Below are 23,558 nucleotides of genomic sequence, written 5' to 3'. Positions count from 1 at the left end.
GACCTGTTGTACCCTCTACAACCACTGTGATTATTATTATTTGACCCAGCTGGTCATCTATGAACGTTTGAACATCTTGGCCATGTACTGTTATTATCTCCTGGCCACCCCTCATAGCCTGGGTCCTCTCTAGGTTTCTTCCTAGGTTCCTGCCTTTCTAGGGAGTTTTTCCTAGCCACCATGCTTCTACATCTGCATTGCTTGGGTTTTAGACTGTATCTGTATAGCACTTTGTGACATTGGCTGATGTAAAAAGGGCTTTATAAATAATATTGATTGACTGATTGATATGTTGTAAGAATTTGAATATCACAAACAGAATTTGTGTTATAAGCAGTTTTAAGAGGACATTTTTTTCCCAGAGCAACAAAAAGTTACCATATCAAATCCTCCAATATAGTCACATGCAGGTATCAGAAAGGGCAGATTCGGAGGTTTCCAAAACCAAAAATGAAGAGATTAGCTCTGTTTGAAAATACAACTTTTTCTTAGCATAACCACTGTTCAATACGCTCCACATGTGAGCATGTAGAAACAGATAGCCTACAGTAACATAAACTAAAGTAATGCTATTGTGTTCTTTTACATAAACATTTTTCCGTATTCGGATGTTACCCAAGACCTTCATAAACACAACCAAATAATTATTTTTCCGATAGCATATGTGAAATGTATTTATTAGACCGTTAGAATGTTTGAGTCAAAATGGCTGCTCATTTTCTCAAAGCGGGGTGCGCCGAGGCCTTTCTAGTGTTAAGGAATATGACCAAAATAACAACATCATTGTAACGACCACTATATCCCTGTAGATTCCAAGGGTATCTCCAGCCCCGCAATACAGAACAGCAACTGGCTTAAGGCTGTCGATAGGACCTTCCTACATTGATGTGTAACAGTATTGCTTTCGTCCCTCTCCTTGCCCCTACCTGGGCTCGAACCAGGGATCCTCTGAGCACATCAACAAATGTCTCCCACGAAGCATTGTTACCTTCGATCCACAAAAGCCATGACTGCTCCCTGAAAACTACTTCAAGGTCTAAGAGCGAGTGACGTCACCGATTGAAATGCTACTAGCACGCACCGCAAACTAGCTAGCCAATTCACACCAGTCACAGATGCAACAATATGTCTGGGAATGGGTTGAGCTTGATGCGGTGATGCATAGACTAGCATCTACCATGACATTACTGCTCAACAAATTCAAAGACATTTCCAGAAGGGAAGGTATAATATTAAGATGGATTACAGAATCATGTATAAATAGAATGGAAAGCGGAGATGGGTAAAGAAAGACCCTTAATCTTTCATTAGGTACTCCACTATGCCTACAGCAAATGGGAAGAGCTGTCAGCATGTTAGAGAGAGATAGAGATGGACAAAGATCTGGAGGGAATTAAATAGAGGTAAAGATATGGTGGAGTCCATCTTTCAATGGTAATGAAATTAAGGGTAACCGTGTTCCGTCAATTTACACATTTCAAAGTGGGAGTGTGTGTGTGTGTGTTTATAAGCAACATAAAGATGAGAGGATTGTGTGTGTCTGTGTGTGTACAGATGTGTATGTGTACAGATGTGTGTGCTTACTTGCAGATGGTGTGTATCTCCTGTGTATCCTCGATCTTCTGGGCACTCTCAGTCAGGCTGTCCCCCAGAGCCATCAGACACTGAGCGAAGCCCTTATAGATGGAGTGACACCTCCTGGTGGAGGCAGCAGAGCTGGGACAGGGGCCGACGACTGGAAGGAGACACAGAGACAGAGACATACAGTATACCATCAGCACTCTCTGTATCCCTGGCTCACAGTGGGGAGAAATGAGCATCAGGAGACTTCAACACTGCCAAGCATGGGACTTCGGAGTGTTTTTTAAGAACTTGTTTGGTTACTTAAACAAGCTGCATCCAAGTTCTCGGTATTATACAAGGCTTTTGACCGACCTTGGATCCTCTATTGCTGGATCTTCTATCATTTTCTTTAACTCTCCTGACATTAAGAGACCTGGTTATGTTGCTTTGTCAGGCTATTTCAGAAAGAGTACTTCAGTCCTTGAAAACAGCATGGTTTTATACACTCCAAAGTAATGGGGTTTGAGTGCCTCGCTCTGAACAACCAACCTTCAAGGCGCACACTCCAGAATGTCCATGTATGAAAAATATGTTTGGAAAGATAATTGTGGCCCTGAAGGATGTTTTAGCTGAATCATGTCAGAGGGGTACAGGCTGTAGTGTGAGTGACCCAGATAGAACTTAATTTCATGATCATTTAGGCTACATATTTTTTTTTTTTTTTTTTTTTTTTTTTTTCACCTTTATTTAACCAGGTAAGCAAGTTGAGAACAAGTTCTCATTTACAATTGCGACCTGGCCAAGATAAAGCAAAGCAGTTCGACACATACAACGACACAGAGTTACACATGGAGTAAAACAAACATACAGTCAATAATACAGTAAAAAAAAACAAGTCTATATACAATGTGAGCAAATTAGGTGAGAAGGGAGGTAAAGGCAAAAAAGGCCATGGTGGCAAAGTAAATACAATATAGCAAGTAAAACACTGGAATGGTAGTTTTGCAATGGAAGAATGTGCAAAGTAGAAATAAAAATAATGGGGTGCAAAGGAGCAAAATAAATAAATAAATTAAATACAGTTGGGAAAGAGGTAGTTGTTTGGGCTAAATTATAGGTGGGCTATGTACAGGTGCAGTAATCTGTAAGATGCTCTGACAGTTGGTGCTTAAAGCTAGTGAGGGAGATAAGTGTTTCCAATTTAAGAGATTTTTGTAGTTCGTTCCAGTCATTGGCAGCAGAGAACTGGAAGGAGAGGCGGCCAAAGAAAGAATTGGTTTTGGGGGTGACTAGAGAGATATACCTGCTGGAGCGTGTGCTACAGGTGGGAGATGCTATGGTGACCAGCGAGCTGAGATAAGGGGGACTTTACCTAGCAGGGTCTTGTAGATGACATGGAGCCAGTGGGTTTGGCGACGAGTATGAAGCGAGGGCCAGCCAACGAGAGCGTACAGGTCGCAATGGTGGGTAGTATATGGGGCTTTGGTGACAAAACGGATTGCACTGTGATAGACTGCATCCAATTTGTTGAGTAGGGTATTGGAGGCTATTTTGTAAATGACATCGCCAAAGTCGAGGATTGGTAGGATGGTCAATTTTACAAGGGTATGTTTGGCAGCATGAGTGAAGGATGCTTTGTTGCGAAATAGGAAGCCAATTCTAGATTTAACTTTGGATTGGAGATGTTTGATATGGGTCTGGAAGGAGAGTTTACAGTCTAACCAGACACCTAAGTATTTGTAGTTGTCCACGTATTCTAAGTCAGAGCCGTCCAGATTAGTGATGTTGGACAGGCGGGTAGGTGCAGGTAGCGATCGGTTGAAGAGCATGCATTTAGTTTTACTTGTATTTAAGAGCAATTGGAGGCCACGGAAGGAGAGTTGTATGGCATTGAAGCTTGCCTGGAGGGTTGTTAACACAGTGTCCAAAGAAGGGCCGGAAGTATACAGAATGGTGTCGTCTGCGTAGAGGTGGATCAGAGACTCACCAGCAGCAAGAGCGACCTCATTGATGTATACAGAGAAGAGAGTCGGTCCAAGAATTGAACCCTGTGGCACATATGAATCCTTTTAATGTGAAGCAATTAGTGCCTGTAAGCCAAAGTACTAAAGAAAAAGTGAGTCATGAACCCACAAGATGAAACTGCTCCCTTAGAGACCTCTATCTCTTTATCCCCTCTCTCTTCCCATACTTCTTCCTTCCCTGGTAATACAGCCATTTGAAGGCGAACTCTCAAAGAGCGTAACGGTGGGACTAAGTGGGGTAAAACTGAGGATGGTAATTGGGTCAGACAGCAGATCACCAGAATTCTCTTCTGGTCCCCCGGGAAGGACATGTTTAATATTTAATAGGTAAGATTTCTTTCTGTTGCGGCAAACCTACTGATTTCAGGCAATGTTTGGCAGTGGGGGTCTAACATTTAATAAAAACCTGCAGAGGTCTCGTCAAAAGTGTGAATACAGTCAAGAGAGATAGGTAGAGTATAAGGAACTAGAGGGAAGAGAAGTGAAGAGGAACATATGAGCCCTCTATTGAGGAAGTAAAAAAAAAAAAAGAGGCACCTATGTTGGTCAAAAAACAAGTGTTGTCCAGCCCAGTGGTTCTTCATGTAAGCACATGTTGCTGGTGTATGCTGCTGCCTTAGGCTGCTTTTCAATGTAAATATTTGATAGTATGACAGACCCTGGGGGAATCCATGGATCACTCTGTTTAAAAAGCACGCAGTCTCAGGTCAGACAGACACGACTGAGGAAAAAAACGGACATTGTTGTTTCAGTGTAGAAAAACATTCAATTGCTTTTCTATCCATAAGGGGTGTATTTACACCACACTCTGGTTTTAATGTACCAAACTGCCCCCCTCCTCGTCAATAATAATCGATAAAGATATGTGCACATCTAGCTATGCATTCCTTGAAGGTTAGAAATCTAATGATTTTCTGTGCAGATATTTTCTTTCAAGAGTATTGGTGTCATGAGACAAAATACAATTAAAGTGCAAGTATCAATATCAAAAGTATACAGGGAAAATGTTCTATAAGTGTCAGGCATCATAGCCATACTGTCTCTACCACGACATACAGTAGATAGACAACTGGATGCCAAAGGCACTGTATAATCTTGTGTTTTCCTGTCATTATAGCAATGTTCCATGAGGCTTGTTACTGGAGTTTCTTTGGCTCATGGTGCAACAGCACATCAGAACTACCACAGTGGAGCCTTTGCTTCCATGTACAGTATTAACCTCACTCTACCAGTTGCAGCCTCAGTAATGAACTGGCCTGTAAGCCAGGGAAAATATCTGCAGGCCATGAGAGTGGAGCACAGAGATCAAGGTGAGTAATTGGAAGGATTCAGGAAAAGACCATGCTCACCAGTCAGAGATGCTTAAAACACTGCTACTTATTCTTATTACTGCTCCTGATAATCCTCACACAATTGCTGGTCAGGGTGGAAAATGGAATGAGTCACTACCCAAATGAGAAAGTTTATGGTCCCGGGGGAGTTTGCAAGGCTTTTCTGGAAATCCAGTACTATCACACCCTGATCTGTTTCGCCTGTCTTTGTGATTGTCTCCACCCCCCTCCAGGTGTTGCCCATCTTCCCCTTATCCCCTCGAAATCTCTCCGGGTCCTCATCGACTCTGGGGGCGATTAGAGCTTTTTGGACTCTACTCTGGCTTCCTAGCTGGGCATCCCCACTCAGCCCCTCTCCATTCCCATGGGCATTAGAGCGGTGGACTGGCACTCTATGTGGTGGTCACCGACAACACCACTCCCATCAACCTACGTGTTTCAGGGAACCACAGTGAGGCTATCCAGTTCCTGCTCATTAAGTCTCCTCAGATTCCCATGGTATTGGGATTCTCCTGGCTCCAGCGACACAATCCCCTCATTAACTGGTCTACTGGTGCCATCATGGGCTGGAGCCTGTTCTGCCACGTCCATTGCCTGAAGTCAGCACAAACTGCCCCGGGACGTCTTCCTGGGGCTCGGAAGTTGCCCCGGACCTCTCCGCCATTCCTGCGGAGTCTTTGTCTACCTCGATGACATCCTTGTCTTCTCACGCACCACCCAAGAACATGTGCTCCACGCCTGACAGGTTCTCCAACGCCTTCTGGAGAACCAGCTGTTTGTAAAAGCAGAGAAGTGTGAGTTCCATCACTCCACCATCCCTTTTATGTGTTACATCATCGCTGCAGGGAGTGTACAAATGGATCCCGGGAAGGTGAGAGCGGTGGTGGATTAGCCCCAGCCTACTTCCAGGGTGCAGCTGCAATGTTTTCTGGAGATCGCCAACTTCTATCGCTGCTTTATCCGGGGTTACAGCACCCTGGCTTCCCCACTGTCTGCACTCACCTCGCCAAAGTTTCGTTCACATGGTCTCCAGCTGCTGACCGGGCGTTCCGGGATCTCAAACATCGCTTCACCACAGCTCCCATCTTGGTTCATCCTGACCTATTGTTAAGGGAATTTTTATCAATGATGACTAATTATGTATACATTTCAATCAGGACTGACTAATCCGAATACTATTATCTTACTGTACATGTATGAATTTTCTCTCTTGCTCCCAGTATTGAATATACAGTGCCTTGCGAAAGTATTCGGCCCCCTTGAACTTTGCGACCTTTTGCCACATTTCAGGCTTCAAACATAAAGATATAAAACTGTATTTTTTTGTGAAGAATCAACAACAAGTGGGACACAATCATGAAGTGGAACAACATTTATTGGATATTTCAAACTTTTTTAACAAATCAAAAACTGAAGAATTGGGCGTGCAAAATTATTCAGCCCCTTTACTTTCAGTGCAGCAAACTCTCTCCAGAAGTTCAGTGAGGATCTCTGAATGATCCAATGTTGACCTAAATGACTAATGATGATAAATACAATCCACCTGTGTGTAATCAAGTCTCCGTATAAATGCACCTGCACTGTGATAGTCTCAGAGGTCCGTTAAAAGCGCAGAGAGCATCATGAAGAACAAGGAACACACCAGGCAGGTCCGAGATACTGTTGTGAAGAAGTTTAAAGCCGGATTTGGATACAAAAAGATTTCCCAAGCTTTAAACATCCCAATGAGCACTGTGCAAGCGATAATATTGAAATGGAAGGAGTATCAGACTGCAAATCTACCAAGACCTGGCCGTACCTCTAAACTTTCAGCTCATACAAGGAGAAGACTGATCAGAGATGCAGCCAAGAGGCCCATGATCACTCTGGATGAACTGCAGAGATCTACAGCTGAGGTGGGAGACTATGTCCATAGGACAACAATCAGTCGTATATTGCACAAATCTGGCCTTTATGGAAGAGTGGCAAGAAGAAAGCCATTTCTTAAAGATATCCATAAAAAGTGTCGTTTAAAGTTTGCCACAAGCCACCTGGGAGACACACCAAACATGTGGAAGAAGGTGCTCTGGTCAGATGAAACCAAAATTGAACTTTTTGGCAACAATGCAAAACGTTATGTTTGGCGTAAAAGCAACACAGCTCATCACCCTGAACACACCATCCCCACTGTCAAACATGGTGGTGGCAGCATCATGGTTTGGGCCTGCTTTTCTTCAGCAGGGACAGGGAAGATGGTTAAAATTGATGGGAAGATGGATGGAGCCAAATACAGGACCATTCTGGAAGAAAACCTGATGGAGTCTTCAAAAGACCTGAGACTGGGACGGAGATTTGTCTTCCAACAAGACAATGATCCAAAACATAAAGCAAAATCTACAATGGAATGGTTCAAAAATAAACATATCCAGGTGTTAGAATGGCCAAGTCAAAGTCCAGACCTGAATCCAATCGAGAATCTGTGGAAAGAACTGAAAACTGCTGTTCACAAATGCTCTCCATCCAACCTCACTGAGCTCGAGCTGTTTTGCAAGGAGGAATGGGAAAAAATGTCAGTCTCTCGAAGTGCAAAACTGATAGAGACATACCCCAAGCGACTTACAGCTGTAATCGCAGCAAAAGGTGACGCTACAAAGTATTAACTTAAGGGGGCTGAATAATTTTGCACGCCCAATTTTTCAGTTTTTGATTTGTTAAAAAAGTTTGAAATATCCAATAAATGTCGTTCCACTTCATGATTGTGTCCCACTTGTTGTTGATTCTTCACAAAAAAAATACAGTTTTATATCTTTATGTTTGAAGCCTGAAATGTGGCAAAAGGTCGCAAAGTTCAAGGGGGCCGAATACTTTTTCGCAAGGCACTGTAATGTAGTCAAGAGTTTAGAACAATGATGGTCTGTTCCTTGGTACAAATGAATGAACTATCTCCAGACTGTCTAGAATGCTTATCTACACTGACTGACCTTGGCTCTAGGCGAAGAGGGAAGGCTTGAGAGCTATAGAGCCTTTCTACCAGTGTCAAGAAGAGACGGAACATTTAGAAAACGCTGACGTCATTTTCAGTTTATAACCTGTGGTAAAATGTGTATGAACTCAGTACTCTCTTGAATAAAGGCTGATACTTGACTTTAAGACCGGGACTCTGTCCATTCCTATAAAATAAGGGTCTTACAAATCCTTATGAATTGACAGAGTGTTTAATTTTAATTGGGAATTAAAACAGAGGAATTCAATTCCTTCAACACCTATCCCGTCAGTTCGTGGTGGAGGTCGATGTTTCGGATGTCGGGGTGGGGGCTGTCCTGTCCCAGCGTTCTTCCCTGGACCTCAAGCTACATCCCTGCACAATCGCCTCAATGCCAGAGAGAAGAACTACGATGTAGGGAATTGTGAGCTTCTCGCAGTGAAGACGGCGTTGGAGGAATGGAGGCACTGGCTGGAGGGGGTGGAACATCCATTCATCATGTGGACTGACCACAAGAACCTGAAGTATCTCTGTATCTCAAGTATCTCAAGCGCCTTAATTCCAGGCAAGCTAGATGGGCCCTGGTGTTCACACAGTTCAACTACCCCTCTCCCCCGTCTCATCGACGGCCAACCAGCGTACACTGAGGCATCTCCTGAAGGTTCGACCTCGGGGCAGGGGGTTCCAGTCCCTGGTTTAACTAGGAGGGTTATGGCCCAGAGGAGAGGTGCTGGGTCCTCGCCAGGGACATCCTAGACCCAGGCCTCATCGTGGATATCCAACGCCGGCACCCCGGTCAACCAGGTAGGATGCCAGGTGCGGCCCTAGAGGGGGGGATACTGTCAAACCCTGATCTGTTTCACCTGTATTTGTGATTGTCTCCACCCCCCTCCAGGTGTCACCCATCTTCCTCATTATCCCCTGTGTATTTATACCTGTGTTCTCTGTTTGTCGTTTGTCTGTTGCCAGTTAATTTTATTTTGTCAAGCCTACCAGCGTTTTCCCCTCTGCTCCGTCTTTCGATTGTTCCTGTTTCCTAGTTTTCCCGGTGTTGACCCTTCTGCCTGCCCTGAGCCTGCCTGCCGTCCTGTACCTTTGCCCCACCTATATGGATTACTGACCTCTGCCTGCCCTTGACCTGCTTTTTGCCTGCACCTGTATATTAATAAACTGTTACTTCAACATTGTCTGCATTTGGGTCTTACCTGAAACGTGATAAGTACAGTCTGTATAATACAGAGTAAAACAGAACAGCATAATGAGTTGAAATATACTATTCCAACATAACATGTTATATGTTATCAAAGACCACCATTAATAACAATGTGCTCCCTTGAAACATAAAATGTAGCTGATGACTATGTGTTTGAAGGGAATACATAAATGGAAAACAGAATTATATATTTTTTTATAAAGGTCCATTTGACATCACTCCATATATGATTAATCTCCATAAGCATAAAACAGTATTAAGTGTAAGAATAGACAAGATAAAAATATAGTATTTTTGGTAAGATCCAGCTGACCTTAGTCCACTGTAATAACTGGGTCTGGATAGCACGCCCAGCAGACTGAGTCTTTCTCGGGACAAGCGTGTGATCTCTATTCATGAGACTGAATATGCAGCTGTTGGCAGGTGCAGTGCTGAACTAGCAGACTTGGTGGTGATGCCTGATGCACAGACTCCCCACAGGGCGCACATCAAAATTAATTAAACCCATTCTTTCTCATGTGTCAATTTCTGAAAGATTTCGATAAACCCATACACAAATGCTTGTGACACCTCTAAAAAATAAAACAGGACTTAGAGTTCAGCTGACCATTTTGCTGCATATAATGTTCTAAGTGTACTTTTCTTCCTTCCGCTGGGTGTTATTTACTGTGTTCAAGTAGGAAGTGGGGAAATAATAAAGCACTACAAATCCCAGGGTCCTCTTGTTCGTTGCAGGTAACCTGTTGTTGGTTTTAGTTCACCACTGAAATTCTTATCTCCAGGTGTTTAATTAAATGACCAAATGTATTCCCTCAATCCCTTTATTATATAAAAGTAATAGGATAAAGACTCTCCACAGACTGTTTTGTTCATTTGGTAGGACTCTTGACTTGCTCTGACTCAAATGGCTGGAGAATCAGTGGAGTAACCAATTACAATAAGTTGTTCCTTTACCTGTGTAGTAACACTGAACTTACTACAGTAACTTATATAAAGCTTACGTAATTGTCATTATGAAACTAAAGCTAATAAGATACTAATCAAAATCTAGTATTATCTGGGATCAGTGTAAAATCTGTGATAAGTATAGAGGTGTCATCTAGTAATAAGCGGATTATCTGACTGATCTGTCAGACACATAGGGAGTGATATCTCATGCTAGGCTCCATCATACAGCCCTGCAGGAATACCTTTCAATGAGAAAGAATGGATGGTTACTCTTGCCTGCACGGTTTAACTGAACCACATTTGAAAACTGATTTCAATAAGAAAGAATAGATAGTTACTTTGCCCGTGCAGATTGACTGAGCCACATTGAAAGTGCTGATATGATCGTGAATGAGAGAGGAGAGGCGCAGAAGACTGGTGTACACTGGCCTGGGTTATTTCTAACGTCAGCTCCACACACATCCACTGGGAGGACGACTCCATCCAATACACTACGAGGTGCTCTAGAGACAGGAGCCATTAGCCAAGTTATTAGACTGATATATCTGCCACATCATTAGCACTGTTACCCTCACAGGGACTGGAATTTTAATAGAAAGTCCTCTTTGTTCATCTGCGGGTGCCGCTCAGAGGTCTGTCTGGCACTGTCTGAACAGGCTCCAGTGTGGCATTGTTTAAAAAGCATCCAGTGTGTCTGATTAGTAGCAGCTCAGTGTCTCTCTTTGTCTGAGCAAATATTCAGCGTGTCACTGTCTGAGCACCAAAGCCAAAGGTTTTCGTCTGAGCAGGTAGCTGCTGTGTTCTACTCTCTGAGACTGAGTGGGTGGGAGGCTGGGGAGGTTTACTATGGTACTATGGTAACTCAGGCCTCTGGTGTTACATCGTTAAGGGCGAAAGCCAGGCTAATTAACCTGCCGGTGACAGCATCGCGTGCGAGAGGAATAGAGGAACTGAATTCCCACTGCAGCCTCCATGCTGGGTACAATAAGAAAGAGAGAGAAATAAAGAGAGAGAGAAATAAAGAGAGAAAAAGGGAGAAAGAGTGAGGGAGAGTACGCATGGGATGGGCATAAAAAAACAACACCTGATAATTAGCTCTATCATACTAACTTCTGTTTCCAAATAAATGCTTAACCGCTCAGATTTTTCCATTTGCACCTCAGCTCCCTTCACACTGGAGGAGAGATAAGAATAAAAAGCCTAGATATTAATTTTCCTAGACAGGATAATAGTGATACCGAGTGGAGCGAGAGGGATAGGTGAAGAGGAGGTGAATACATAATACACACTGTGCTCAAGAAGGACAAAGATTTTGCAACATCATTTGTAAATTCTGAAGCATTATGAGGAAGGAGAGGCTGGAACAACTGGGTGGAGTCTTGGTTTAACTGTAATCTGTTCTAATGAGGTAAACGCCAAGCAGGTCACACTGAAATGACTGGGTTAATGTTACTACCAACATCATGTTCATTAGGACCACCAATGTTGCTGTGTAAGTTGTCCTATAGGTGTGTGGAAATAATTGGAACAAAATGCAGAGCTAGGAATATTACATGAGGCAAATCCTCTGCCTGTTTGTTAGTACAGAGAGAGAGGAGGGAGAGAGGGAGATAAATATGCTTTACTCAGAGAGCAAACTTTCACATCAATGTAAAGAAAGAGCTTCATCAGACATTAAATACAATCCAGCTCTTTAAAGCTAGAATCCTTAATTGAATAACAAATTCAATAACACCCCGTCTCTGATTTGATAGAAAAAGCAGAGGGATGCGCCTGGAGAAATGTAACCTCCCTCAAATTCATTGACAGAGCTATGGATGCAAGGACTTAAACAATTATAGTTTGAAGCATGTTTTGAGGCTATACAGTTTTGTTGACATTTGCATTATTTACAAACATTGGAGTAAAACAAGCGTATATTTTGGGTTTTGATGGGGTACGACAGTTGAACTAAACGCACAAGGCATTTATAAGTTATATTCTTCAAGAATCAATTGCTATATATTAGGGATGTAATGATTCACCGCTACGCATCAGTCCCCGATTCAAATGTTTAAGATACAACTGCATCAGTCGGTGGACCCCAAACCCATCCAAACGCATATATACATATATATATATATGTATGTATGTATATGTTTGGATGGGTATATATATATATATATATATATATATATATATATATATATATATATACGCATCAGTCCCCGATTCAATATATACGCATCAGTCCCCGATTCATATATATATGTATATATGCGTTTGGATGGGTATATATATATATATATATATATATATGTAAATTTGCTGTCCCCTCCAAATAAATCAACACACAGCCATTAATGTCTAAACCGCTGGCAACAAAAGTGAGTACACCCCTAAGTGAAAATGTCCAAATTGAGCCCAAAGTGTCAACATTTTGTGTGGCCACCATCATTTTCCAGCACTGCCTTAACCCTCTTGGGCATGGAGTTCACCAGAGCTTCACAGGTTGCCACTGGAGTCCTCTTCCACTCCTCCATGACGACATCACGGAGCTGGTGGATGTTAGAGACCTTGCACTCCTCCACCTTCCGTTTGAGGATGCCCCACAGATGCTCTGGAGACATGCTTGGCCAGTCCATCACCTTTACCAGCACATTTACACTGTTATACAAGCTGTACACTCACTACTTTACATTGTGGCAAAGTGTCATTTCTTCAGTGTTGTCACATGAAAAGATATACTCAAATATTTACAAAAATGTGAGGGGTGTACTCACTTTTGTGATATACTGTATATATATATATATATATATATATATATATATATATATATATAATCTTTTCTTGTTCATTTTACTTTCTTTCTACCTTCTGAAAATAGTTAATAGTTTATGACAACTGATGCCTCCTCTCTACGGAAGCCCTGAAGCCCAAGGTACAAAAACAAGTAGACTTTTGGATTATCTTGTTTTAACAATTTAGTATCTCGTTCGAACGACTTAGTATTTTGTTTGAACAACTTAGTTGTTCTTTTGTCTAATTAGGGTTAATTTGTTATGCAGCTTGTCAAACAGTGTAAAGGTTGCTGGAGTCATTCATTCATTGGAGCGAGGAGCAAAGTAAATCAAGCAGATTTCAAAAAGTGTGTCGGCCTTCTCTCCCACTGCAATTTCACTCTGGTACTGCTCGGCCAAAAGGTTTGGGAATGCTCTGCCTAGCATTTTTTATTTCCTTTATCGCTATTGTTTTAATTAGGACTATTTTGTCTTAATGATTTTGCCTACCCCACCCACAGTAGTCTATATCTAGTTTCTATTCTACTTTCTAACATTAGGATATGTGACCCTTTTCAAGAAAGTAAGCTTATGCTGCACGTCACTACTTCACAATGTTTCCATTGTTTTTTATTTGATCAAAATGTGTTTTGTTAAATTACGACCCTAGTTGGTTTAGCTACGGACAAATACAGGAACCTTCCCGCTAGCCATGATTGGCTGAGATAATGGTTGGGCTGGACATGCTGAGAGATGTGTTCGGATTGGTCTGTCATGTAGCGTGCTTCTGTCTATAACATGAGCTGCTCAGTATGTGTGGACATTCCTGTCTACTGCAGCTTTAAAAAAGATATCTCAACATTGCTGCCCTGAAGTTAATAGAGCATATCGACAAAGCTCAGTGGGAAAAGTTGTGAAGGATTACTTTCTGGAGGATGAACGTGCCATGTTGACACTCTCTGAAAATGAAAATGAATCAGACAATGAGGAAATCCCTGATTTAGGTCAAATCACTTAAATTGAACCAGACATTGTAGAGTCTTCTGATGACAATGGTGGGGAAGAAATAGTGTCGTTGTCACGGAGGAAGTTGCCCGAGATTGGAAATCGGTGGAATGCCTGGTGGAAGCAGAGAGATTAATGCCATATGCGGAGAGAGTACATAAAGAGAACACAGAAAGAAGGCTGTTGTACAAAACACCTGTCTCTAGATTACATCTTCAAACTAAGGGCAACAATGGCATCCATGACAGAGAGGGAGAAGCGTTCTTCCATGTAAGAGTCCAGATACATTTTCAGATATTATACGCTTCAAATAGTTTTTTAAAGTTGTTTTCATTGCAAGTGAAAACGTGCTGTTAGCTTGCTAGCTAACGTTAGCTGGCTGGCTCGCTAGCTAACAACAAGTGTATGATCTGTGTAGAAACATAATTCATATATCAGAAAGCCATTTGCATTGCTAGTTATAGCCTAATGTTAGCTAGCTGGCTGACATTGATCCTAGTTGGTTGTTTTGACTGCTAGGAAGTGAGAGATCTCCGAGTTCCCAGTTGTTTTGAATACGGCATTAGAGTTGGGATTATGGTTCATTGTCTAAACAGAAGACTCAATCCACTATGCAAGTAATAATTTCACTGTACAGTTTACACCTTCTGTATCCTGTGCATGTGACAAATAAACATAGATTTTATTTGATATAGAGTGTGTTTCCCAGAGACGGTAATGTGAAGAACAACATAACCTGCACCAAAGTCAGATTAGGACATAGGCCAAGGACTAGATAAAGTGTATTTTTAGTATTACCTTTTGCTACTACTTTCATCACATTTAGTTTTGAAATCTTTGGTTGTTTACTACACTGTGCATCCTTAAAAAGATGGGTGGGGCTAAGGCTTAAGAGGGTGTGAATGATGTTGAATGGGTGTAGACAAAGAAGGGCTCTCCAGTAGGTGTACCAGAACATTTACGGGTCATTTTCTCAAAAGTGGGGTTACAAGTTTATCAACTTTCGTAGCAGAATTACATTCCCATTGTTATTCAACTTCAGTGTATGATATACCATTTTCTAACTCAGAGTCTCTACTTTTATCCAATGTAAAAAACACAATTTCAAATGTTGCTACATAGGCCCGAATCCATGTGGCGAGTCACATATGTAGTTTATATTTTGAAGAACTTCAAATGTATTAACGGATGTTTTAGGTTGGCAATATATAGGCTATTGTAAACTGTATTTATTTGAGTTTTTCTTGGAATAGAAACACAATAATATAAATCAGTTTAATTAGTAATAAATCATAAAAGATGTGGCAGGTAGCCTGGCGGTTAGGAGCTCTGGGCCAGCAACCGAAAGGTTCAACTCCCTGAGCCGACGAGGTGAAAAATCTGTCGATGTGCCCTCGAGCAAGGCCCTTAACCCTGATTGCTCCTATAAATCGCTCTGGATGACTAAAAGCTTTACACGTGCATTGAGCATGGGAAATGCACTCTACAAATTAATATTATTATTAAGACAGAACATACACATGTTAAAGCTTAATTATATAATGGAATACTAGTGGGAATATAGCCATAATATAAACAATAGAAAGGAGAATGGAATATATTTTAAAAGCCTAAAATTGAAAAATAAATTGAGATGAAGCCACCCCCATGTGGGAATGCTATTTTTTTTAAAGAATAATAATTCTTACAGTGTCTTTTGCGCGATTTTATTTTATTTGATTGTAGAAAGAAAATAAGTAGGTGGCCAGAATGGTGCAATAAACTTTAGTGAATTATTTTAACAGAAAATATATACAAAAGAATACATATTGGAGCAGATCAGCCTGAATATCAGGGTGCACAACTGCAACGCGTTTCGACCACAAAGTATATTTAAGGATCCATGTTCAATCCACTTGGGTTTATTGACCCAGCTAGGGATATGTACTACAGACAGGTGCTGAAAGACATATTGTAAGGGAGTGTGTTACTGGTGGCAGGGAAGTCAGGCGCAGGAGAGCAAAACTGGGTAATCAATGGAGCAGTTTTATTCATAAAACCACCGGAAATCAGAACAACAAACAAATGGATACAAAACCCATCGCGCACCAGAGAAAACGTGCACATGCACTTACAATAAACAATTCTGCACAAAGACATGGGGGGGGAACAGAGGGTTAAATACACAACATGTAATGAGGGAATTGAGACCAGGTGTGGGAAGACAAGACAAAACAAAAGGAAAATAAAAAGTGGATCGATGATGGCTAGAAGACCGGAGACGTCGACCGCCGGCCCGAACAAGGAGAGGAACCGACTTCGGCAAAAGTCGTGACACATATCCATACTATAGGCCTCTATCCCCTATGTCAGGGATAACTTTAACCACTGAGAAACAATCCCTTAAACACACCCTAGAGTCAATGTCCTTGTCCCCGCGGGAATATAATTAGCATAATAAAACAATCACCATAAATGTCTGTCAGTTTAAGCTACTGACTACCTCATGAAGATGGTTGAGAGAATGCCAAGAGTGTGCAAAGCTGGCAAAGGGTGGCTACTTGGAAAAATCTGAAATATCAAATATATTTTGATTTGTTTAACACTTTTGTGGTTACTACATGATTCCACATGTGTTATTTCATAGTTTTGATGTCTTTACTATTATTCTACAATATAGAAAATAGTAGAAATATAGAAAAACCTTTGAAGGAGTAGGTGTGCCCAAACTCGTGACTGGTACTGTACATGTCGACCGTTTTGCTCTACGACCCCCACAAGCGTTTTGGGACTCGTCTGTAATTGGTAGAGCCGATCTGCCAAATTCTGTCTGTAGCATACTAATATGCGTTGCATGGTGTTAACAGCAGTAAGGCCAAATAAAAAATGTCATAAAATCATTTTTGTTGATTTTTTATATACTCAGAGGGGTCTTAAAATTCTAAATCAAATAGCTAAATGATCTTTGGTACCACCTTCTTAAAACAATTCCATGTAGCTTAGTAGACCCCCCCCAAGTCGGATTCAAATGCCCTAATTGATAAATATACCCCTATGTATTGTGACACTTATGTTTACCAAAGACTCCACAATTAGACATTAGTTCAACTTCTTCCTGCTAATAAAAATGACTCCACACAACGTTTTTGTCCAAATAATCCATGCACACCTCAGAATGTTTTTGCCCAGCATGTTTGAAATTGCCTAATCGGTTTGTGTCAGCATGCGCAGAGTAGTACGGTAGTAATTGTTTATTATTATTATTATTATTACTGCTACTACTGCATGAGGCTATAAAACTGCCAAAGCAAGTTGATCCCTGCAATGCAAGGATTTATTTTGCAACCCTTCCGCCAAATCCATCTAATTACCCATAGTTCTCCCTCTCAAGCGTTCCTTATCGAGGATGCTTTCAAATCAATATTTTTGGCTTTGCCTTTTTGCGGTTCTATTGAAAGTCAGAAAGCTTCTTTATGTTTCAGTAAACCATTAGCCAACGCTTTAAAGATTAAACAAAGTGTCATCATGAAAGTTTACTATCTCTTCATTTTATTTTGGAGCAACATGTTTTCCTGTTCAAATCAAAATCAAGTTGTATTGGTCACATACACATTTTTAGCAGATGTTATTGCGGGTGTAGTGAAATGCTTGTTATTGTGAACTGTAGGCTATAGCAAGTTAAACCATTAAAATGATGGCTTATCACAAACCTCTTTTTGTGGGCGATTCTGCTAGGCTAATAAGAGCATGTTGTTCTCAGAAAAAAACGGCCTATTATCTCTGATGTTCATTCATTTATTGTTCATGTATACTTTAACTGTACATTTAGGCTACTGTTAAAGCGATCACATAGGCTCCTTCTCTGCCAGAGCAAATGAGATAACAAGTCCGACCGGTAAGTGCGGTCTAAGTAATTCCCAAATGATATCATGTTACCTCCCTACATTGATTCTATTGATGGAAAACCGTTGTTCACCTCTTGTGTCGCACATATTTCATTCAACATTTTATTCTAGCTCACAATCAAGGATGGTTGTGCATTCCCTCCAGCAGTGAGTGTAGGCTTATGACTAGCTAGCCTTCCCACTGGGCAAAACTGGTTGAATCAACGTTGTTCCCACGTCATTTCAACAACAAAATGTCATCTGATGAAGTTGAATCAACACAGAGTCATCAATGTAATTCAATTTATTATTTTTTTTACCCAAATGCTCACCTAAATCCAATGTCTTGGTAACATTTTTCGTTGATTTCACGTTGAATTCACGTTAGTTGATAATTAAACCAAATGTAAATCAAAACTAGACGTTAAACTAACGTTTGTGACAATTGGGTCAATTTTACAGGAGTCTATGTATTGCCTACCTAAAACATATGTTAACACGTTTGGTATTTGATTAGGATCCCTATTAGCTGTTGCAAAAGCAGCAGCTACTCTTCCTGGGGTCCACACAAAACATGAAGCATAATACAGAATTACATAATACAGAATGTCAATAGACACCCTCTCCGAGTTGGGCATCTCCGGCGCGGCCCACGCTTGGATTGCGTCCTACCTGACAGGTCGCTCCTACCAGGTGGCGTGGCGAGAATCCGTCTCCACACCACGTGCTCTCACCACTGGTGTCCCCCAGGGCTCTGTTCTAGGCCCTCTCCTATTCTCGCTATACACCAAGTCACTTGGCTCTGTCATAACCTCACATGGTCTCTCCTATCATTGCTATGCAGACGACACACAATTAATCTTCTCCTTTCCCCCTTCTGATGACCAGGTGGCGAATCGCATCTCTGCATGTCTGGCAGACATATCAGTGTGGATGACGGATCACCACCTCAAGCTGAACCTCGGCAAGACGGAGCTGCTCTTCCTCCCGGGGAAGGACTGCCCGTTCCATGATCTCGCCATCACGGTTGACAACTCCATTGTGTCCTCCTCCCAGAGCGCTAAGAACCTTGGCGTGATCCTGGACAACACCCTGTCGTTCTCAACTAACATCAAGGCGGTGGCCCGTTCTTGTAGGTTCATGCTCTACAACATCCGCAGAGTACGACCCTGCCTCACACAGGAAGCAGCGCAGGTCCTAATCCAGGCACTCGTCATCTCCCGTCTGGATTACTGCAACTCGCTGTTGGCTGGGCTCCCTGCCTGTGCCATTAAACCCCTACAACTCATCCAGAACGCCGCAGCCCGTCTGGTGTTCAACCTTCCCAAGTTCTCTCACGTCACCCCGCTCCTCCGCTCTCTCCACTGGCTTCCAGTTGAAGCTCGCATCCGCTACAAGACCATGGTGCTTGCCTACGGAGCTGTGAGGGGAACGGCACCTCAGTACCTCCAGGCTCTGATCAGGCCCTACACCCAAACAAGGGCACTGCGTTCATCCACCTCTGGCCTGCTCGCCTCCCTACCACTGAGGAAGTACAGTTCCCGCTCAGCCCAGTCAAAACTGTTCGCTGCTCTGGCCCCCCAATGGTGGAACAAACTCCCTCACGACGCCAGGACAGCGGAGTCAATCACCACCTTCCGGAGACACCTGAAACCCCACCTCTTTAAGGAATACCTAGGATAGGATAAAGTAATCCCTCTCACCCCCCTTAAAAGATTTAGATGCACTACTGTTCCACTGGATGTCATAAGGTGAATGCACCAATTTGTAAGTCGCTCTGGATAAGAGCGTCTGCTAAATGACTTAAATGTAAATGTAACAAGAACAGCTCAAGTGCATACTTAAACATTTTTGAAAGGCACACATAGCCTACATATCAATGCATACATACAAACTATCTAAGTTAAATAGGGGAGAGGCGTTGTGCCGTGAGGTGTTGCTTTATCTGTTTTTTGAAACCAGGTTTGCTGTTTATTTGAGCAATATAAGATAAAAGGAAGTTCCATGCAATAAGGACATAATACTGTACTCTTTCTTGAATTTGTTCTGGATTTGGGGACAGTGAAAAGACCCCTGGTGGCATGTCTGGTGGGATACGTGTGTGTGTCAGAGCTGTGTGTAAGTTGACTATGCAAACAATTTGGGATTTTCAACACATTAATGTTTCTTATAAAAAGAAGAAGTGATGCAGTCAGTCTCTGATATCCAAGATGGCGAAGCAGTAAGACGTGTGTTGTTTTGTCCCATGTAAATATTCATTTATATATATATATATATATATATATTTCAATCTCTTTTTCCATTTTCAAAATAAATATACCTGACTGCGACCCGCCTCACCCAATGTGGTACGGGTCTGCTATTTTTTAGACCTAATAACTGGAACCTCCATCAGAAGCTAGCCATCAGAAGCTATCCAGCTAATTAGCTACTAGCTATTTACTCATTGTTAGCCACTGCTAGCGGTCTTTACTTTTAGCTCAAACACCAGCCGCTTTAGCCTGGATAATACCTGCCAGTCTGCACAGCACAATATCAGCCCTGAGCATATCGGACTGCTTTTTTCCACTATATCACAGGATTCCTGCCGCAAGCTCTGGACCATTATACCGGATCATCGCAGCTGGCTAGCTGCTATCGAGTGGCTATTGTGGCTAACGCCCTTGTCCAGAAGCAAGCACAGGTTAGCCTCGAGCTAGCCTCGAGCTAGGCCCATCTCCCGGCTAGCCAACGAAGTACACCAACTACAATACCTCTCTTGCCAATTGGCCTGGACCCTTTGTCGACACTGAGCCCCGCCGATCCATCACGACTGGTCTGCTGACGTAATTCGGCCGATGTGCTTTCAACCGGCCTCTGCGTCGTGGATGTCGGTGAAGACCCATCTGCTAGCTCCGGCCCGCTAGTTTTCTGAACGCCGTGTCTCCCGCTCGCCTAGTGTAGTATTGCTGCTCATTGGACCCTATGATCACTCGGCTATACAGCTGATGCCTGCTGGACTGTTCATTAACATGGTACTTCATTTTGTTTATCTGTTGGCCCCAGCCTCAAACTCAGGCCCTGCGTGTAGCTAACTGACCCTCTCTGCCCATTTATCACCATTAACCCGTTGTTGTTGTCTTAGCTGTTTACCCGTTGTTGTCTTACCCGTTGTTGTCTTAGCGCTCCCAATCAACACCTGTGATTGCTTTATGCCTCTCTCTAATGGCTATATGTCTTGTATACTGTTGTTTAGGGTAGCTCTCATTGTTTAATTTGACTGCGGAGCCCCTAGTCCCGCTCAACATGCCTTAGATAGCTCCTTTGTCCCACCCACCACACATGCAGAGACCTCACCTAGCTTAACTGGCGCCTCCAGAGATGCAACCTTTCTCATCGTCACTCAATGCCTAGGTTTCCCTCCACGGTACTCGCACCCTACCATACCCTTGTCTGTACATTATACCCTGAATCTATCCTACCACGCCCAGAAATCTGCTCCTTTTATTCTCTGTTCCCAAAGCACTAGATGACCAGTTCTTATAGCCTTTAGCCGTAACCTCATCCTACTCCTCCTCTGTTCCTCTGGTGATGTAGAGGTTCTGTGTGTCCCCAGGCGCTCTCATTTCTTGACTTCTGTAACCGTAAAAACCTTGGGTTCATGCATGTTAACATCAGAAGCCTCCTCCCTAAGTTTGCTTTATTCACTGCAACACTCTACTCAGCAAATTGAATGCAGTCTATCACAGTGCCATCCGTTTGGTCACCAAAGCCCCATATACCACCCACCACTGCGACCTGTATGCTCTCGCTGGCTTGTCCTCGCTACATATTCATCGCCAAACCTACTGGCTCCAGGTCATCTATAAGTCTTTGCTAGGTAAAGTTCCACCTTATCTCAGCTCACTGGTCACCATAGCAACAACCACCCGTAGCACACACTCCAGCAGGTATATTTCACTGGTCATCCCCAAAGCCAACACCTCCTTTGACCGCCTCTCCTTCCAGTTTTCTGCTGCCAATGACTGGAACGAATTGCAAAAATCACTGAAGTTCGAGACTTATATCTCCCTCACTAACCTTAAGCATCAGCTGTCAGAGCAGCTTACTGATCGCTGCAGCTGTACACAGCCCATCTGTAAATAGCCCATCCAACTACCTACCTCATCCCCATATTTGTTTTTTGTTTTTCTGCACACCAGTATTTATACTTGCACATCCTAATCTACACATCTATCACTCCAGTGTTAATTGCTAAATTGTAATTACTTCACCACTATGGCCTATTTATTGCCTTACCTCCTTACTTCATTTGCACACACTGTATATAGATTTTCTATTGTGTTATTGACTGTACGTTTGTTTTCCAATGTATACCTCGGTGTTGTTGTTTTTTGTCGCACTGCTTTGCTTTATCTTGGCCAGGTCGCAGTTCTAAGTGAATGAAGGACTCCAGCAACCATTACACGGTCTGAAAAGCTGCATAACAAATGAGGCCTAATTAGACAAAATAACAATTAAGTCATTCAAATAAGATAAGTCGTACAAATGACTTACTATCTCGTTTGAAAATTGTAGTAGCTTGTTTTTTTACTAAGTCGTTGAAACAATATACTAAGTCCTTCAAATGAAATACTAAGTCGTTCAAATGAGATAATTCCAATAACTCCAGGGAATATCAGTAGCCTAGTCAAACTGCTTCGCTCGCTGACAAACATGAGGTAGACGGTCTGTTCCTGATCTACACGGCACCTTCAACATTCAAATGCTAAATTGGCTTGTGCGATATTAGGCTTTATTTGTTGAATGACAAACTATGTAATTTGCTAAGTTATTGTTATCTATGTGCTGTTAAAAATGTTGTTTTACTAGAATAAAAGAAAGCTACCAGATAATCAACTCTGGCTATAGGCTACCTGCTACAATAGATTTGTTTGGAATTTTCAGGTTCACCATCAGCAATAGTTTTGGTCATTTTGCTTTAAACAATCAGTGTACATCATCATTTTTAGATGATGACGGGGTAAAGTTGATCATTTCATAACAAGGACAGAAATCACTTTGCGAGGTGCACTGGATGGCAAAAGTGGGATGAGAAAAGTTAAAAACAAAACACCCAAATGCTCAAAACCATTCGATTTTGAGATGGAGGTGAAATCCAAAGTTGTGATATATATTCATTGTCTGTGTCATAGTTAATAAGTAAACAATGCTGAAACACTAGCTCAAACACAATCTGCAAAAATGACAAGTTAATTAGTGGGTGATGGTGATAAAAAATAAATAAACATAGGCTACATTGTTCCACCTAATCTGATAGTAGTGTGGTGGTCTCCCTTTTCTAATCAAACTAAATATTTTCAAACTAAAACAAATTGTTCCTATATATCGTATCGGAGCCCATGTATCTAAATATGAATTGAATCGTCTTGAAAGGGAAAGATGCAAATCCCTGTCATTTATCATTCATTTACAAGTCCCAAAATGTATGTAACAAGTAAGGATTCCATCTTTAAGCCTACTCTATCTCTTGAACTCTCTCGGTTTTTCTAATGACTGCCTTGCCAGGTACACCAACTACTTTGCAGACCGAGTTCAGTGTGTCAAATCGGAGGGCATGTTGTCCGGTCCTCTGGCAGTCTCTATGGGGGTGCCACAGGGTTAAAATCTCGGGCTGACTCTTTTCTCTGTATATTTCAATGATGTTGCTCTTGCTGCGGGCGATTCCCTGATCCACCTCTACGCAGATGACACCATTCTGTATACTTCTGGCCCTTCCTTGGACACTGTGCTATCTAACCACCAAACGAGCTTCAATGCCATACAACACTCCTTCCGTGGCCTCCAACTGCTCTTAAACGCTAGTAAAAACCAAATACATGCTTTTCAACCGTTCACTGCCTGCACCCGC

General features: G+C 42.2%; 1 protein-coding gene across 1 annotated transcript in view; it reads right to left on the bottom strand.

The window, feature by feature from the left end:
* The window catches only part of nrn1la (neuritin 1-like a), a 53,709-nt gene that overhangs the window by 6,680 nt on the left and 23,471 nt on the right, over positions 1-23,558 (bottom strand). The window contains exon 2 of the mRNA XM_029633469.2: positions 1,585-1,735. Within this exon, the coding sequence (XP_029489329.2) occupies positions 1,585-1,735 (151 nt within the window). The remainder of the gene's footprint in view (positions 1-1,584; positions 1,736-23,558) is intronic.

This window comes from Oncorhynchus nerka, linkage group LG25 (genome assembly GCF_034236695.1).
Source record: "Oncorhynchus nerka isolate Pitt River linkage group LG25, Oner_Uvic_2.0, whole genome shotgun sequence".
NCBI lineage: Eukaryota > Metazoa > Chordata > Actinopteri > Salmoniformes > Salmonidae > Oncorhynchus > Oncorhynchus nerka.
The sequence above is the reverse complement of the archived record's forward strand: the minus strand, read 5'-3'. Positions and strand labels throughout refer to the sequence as shown.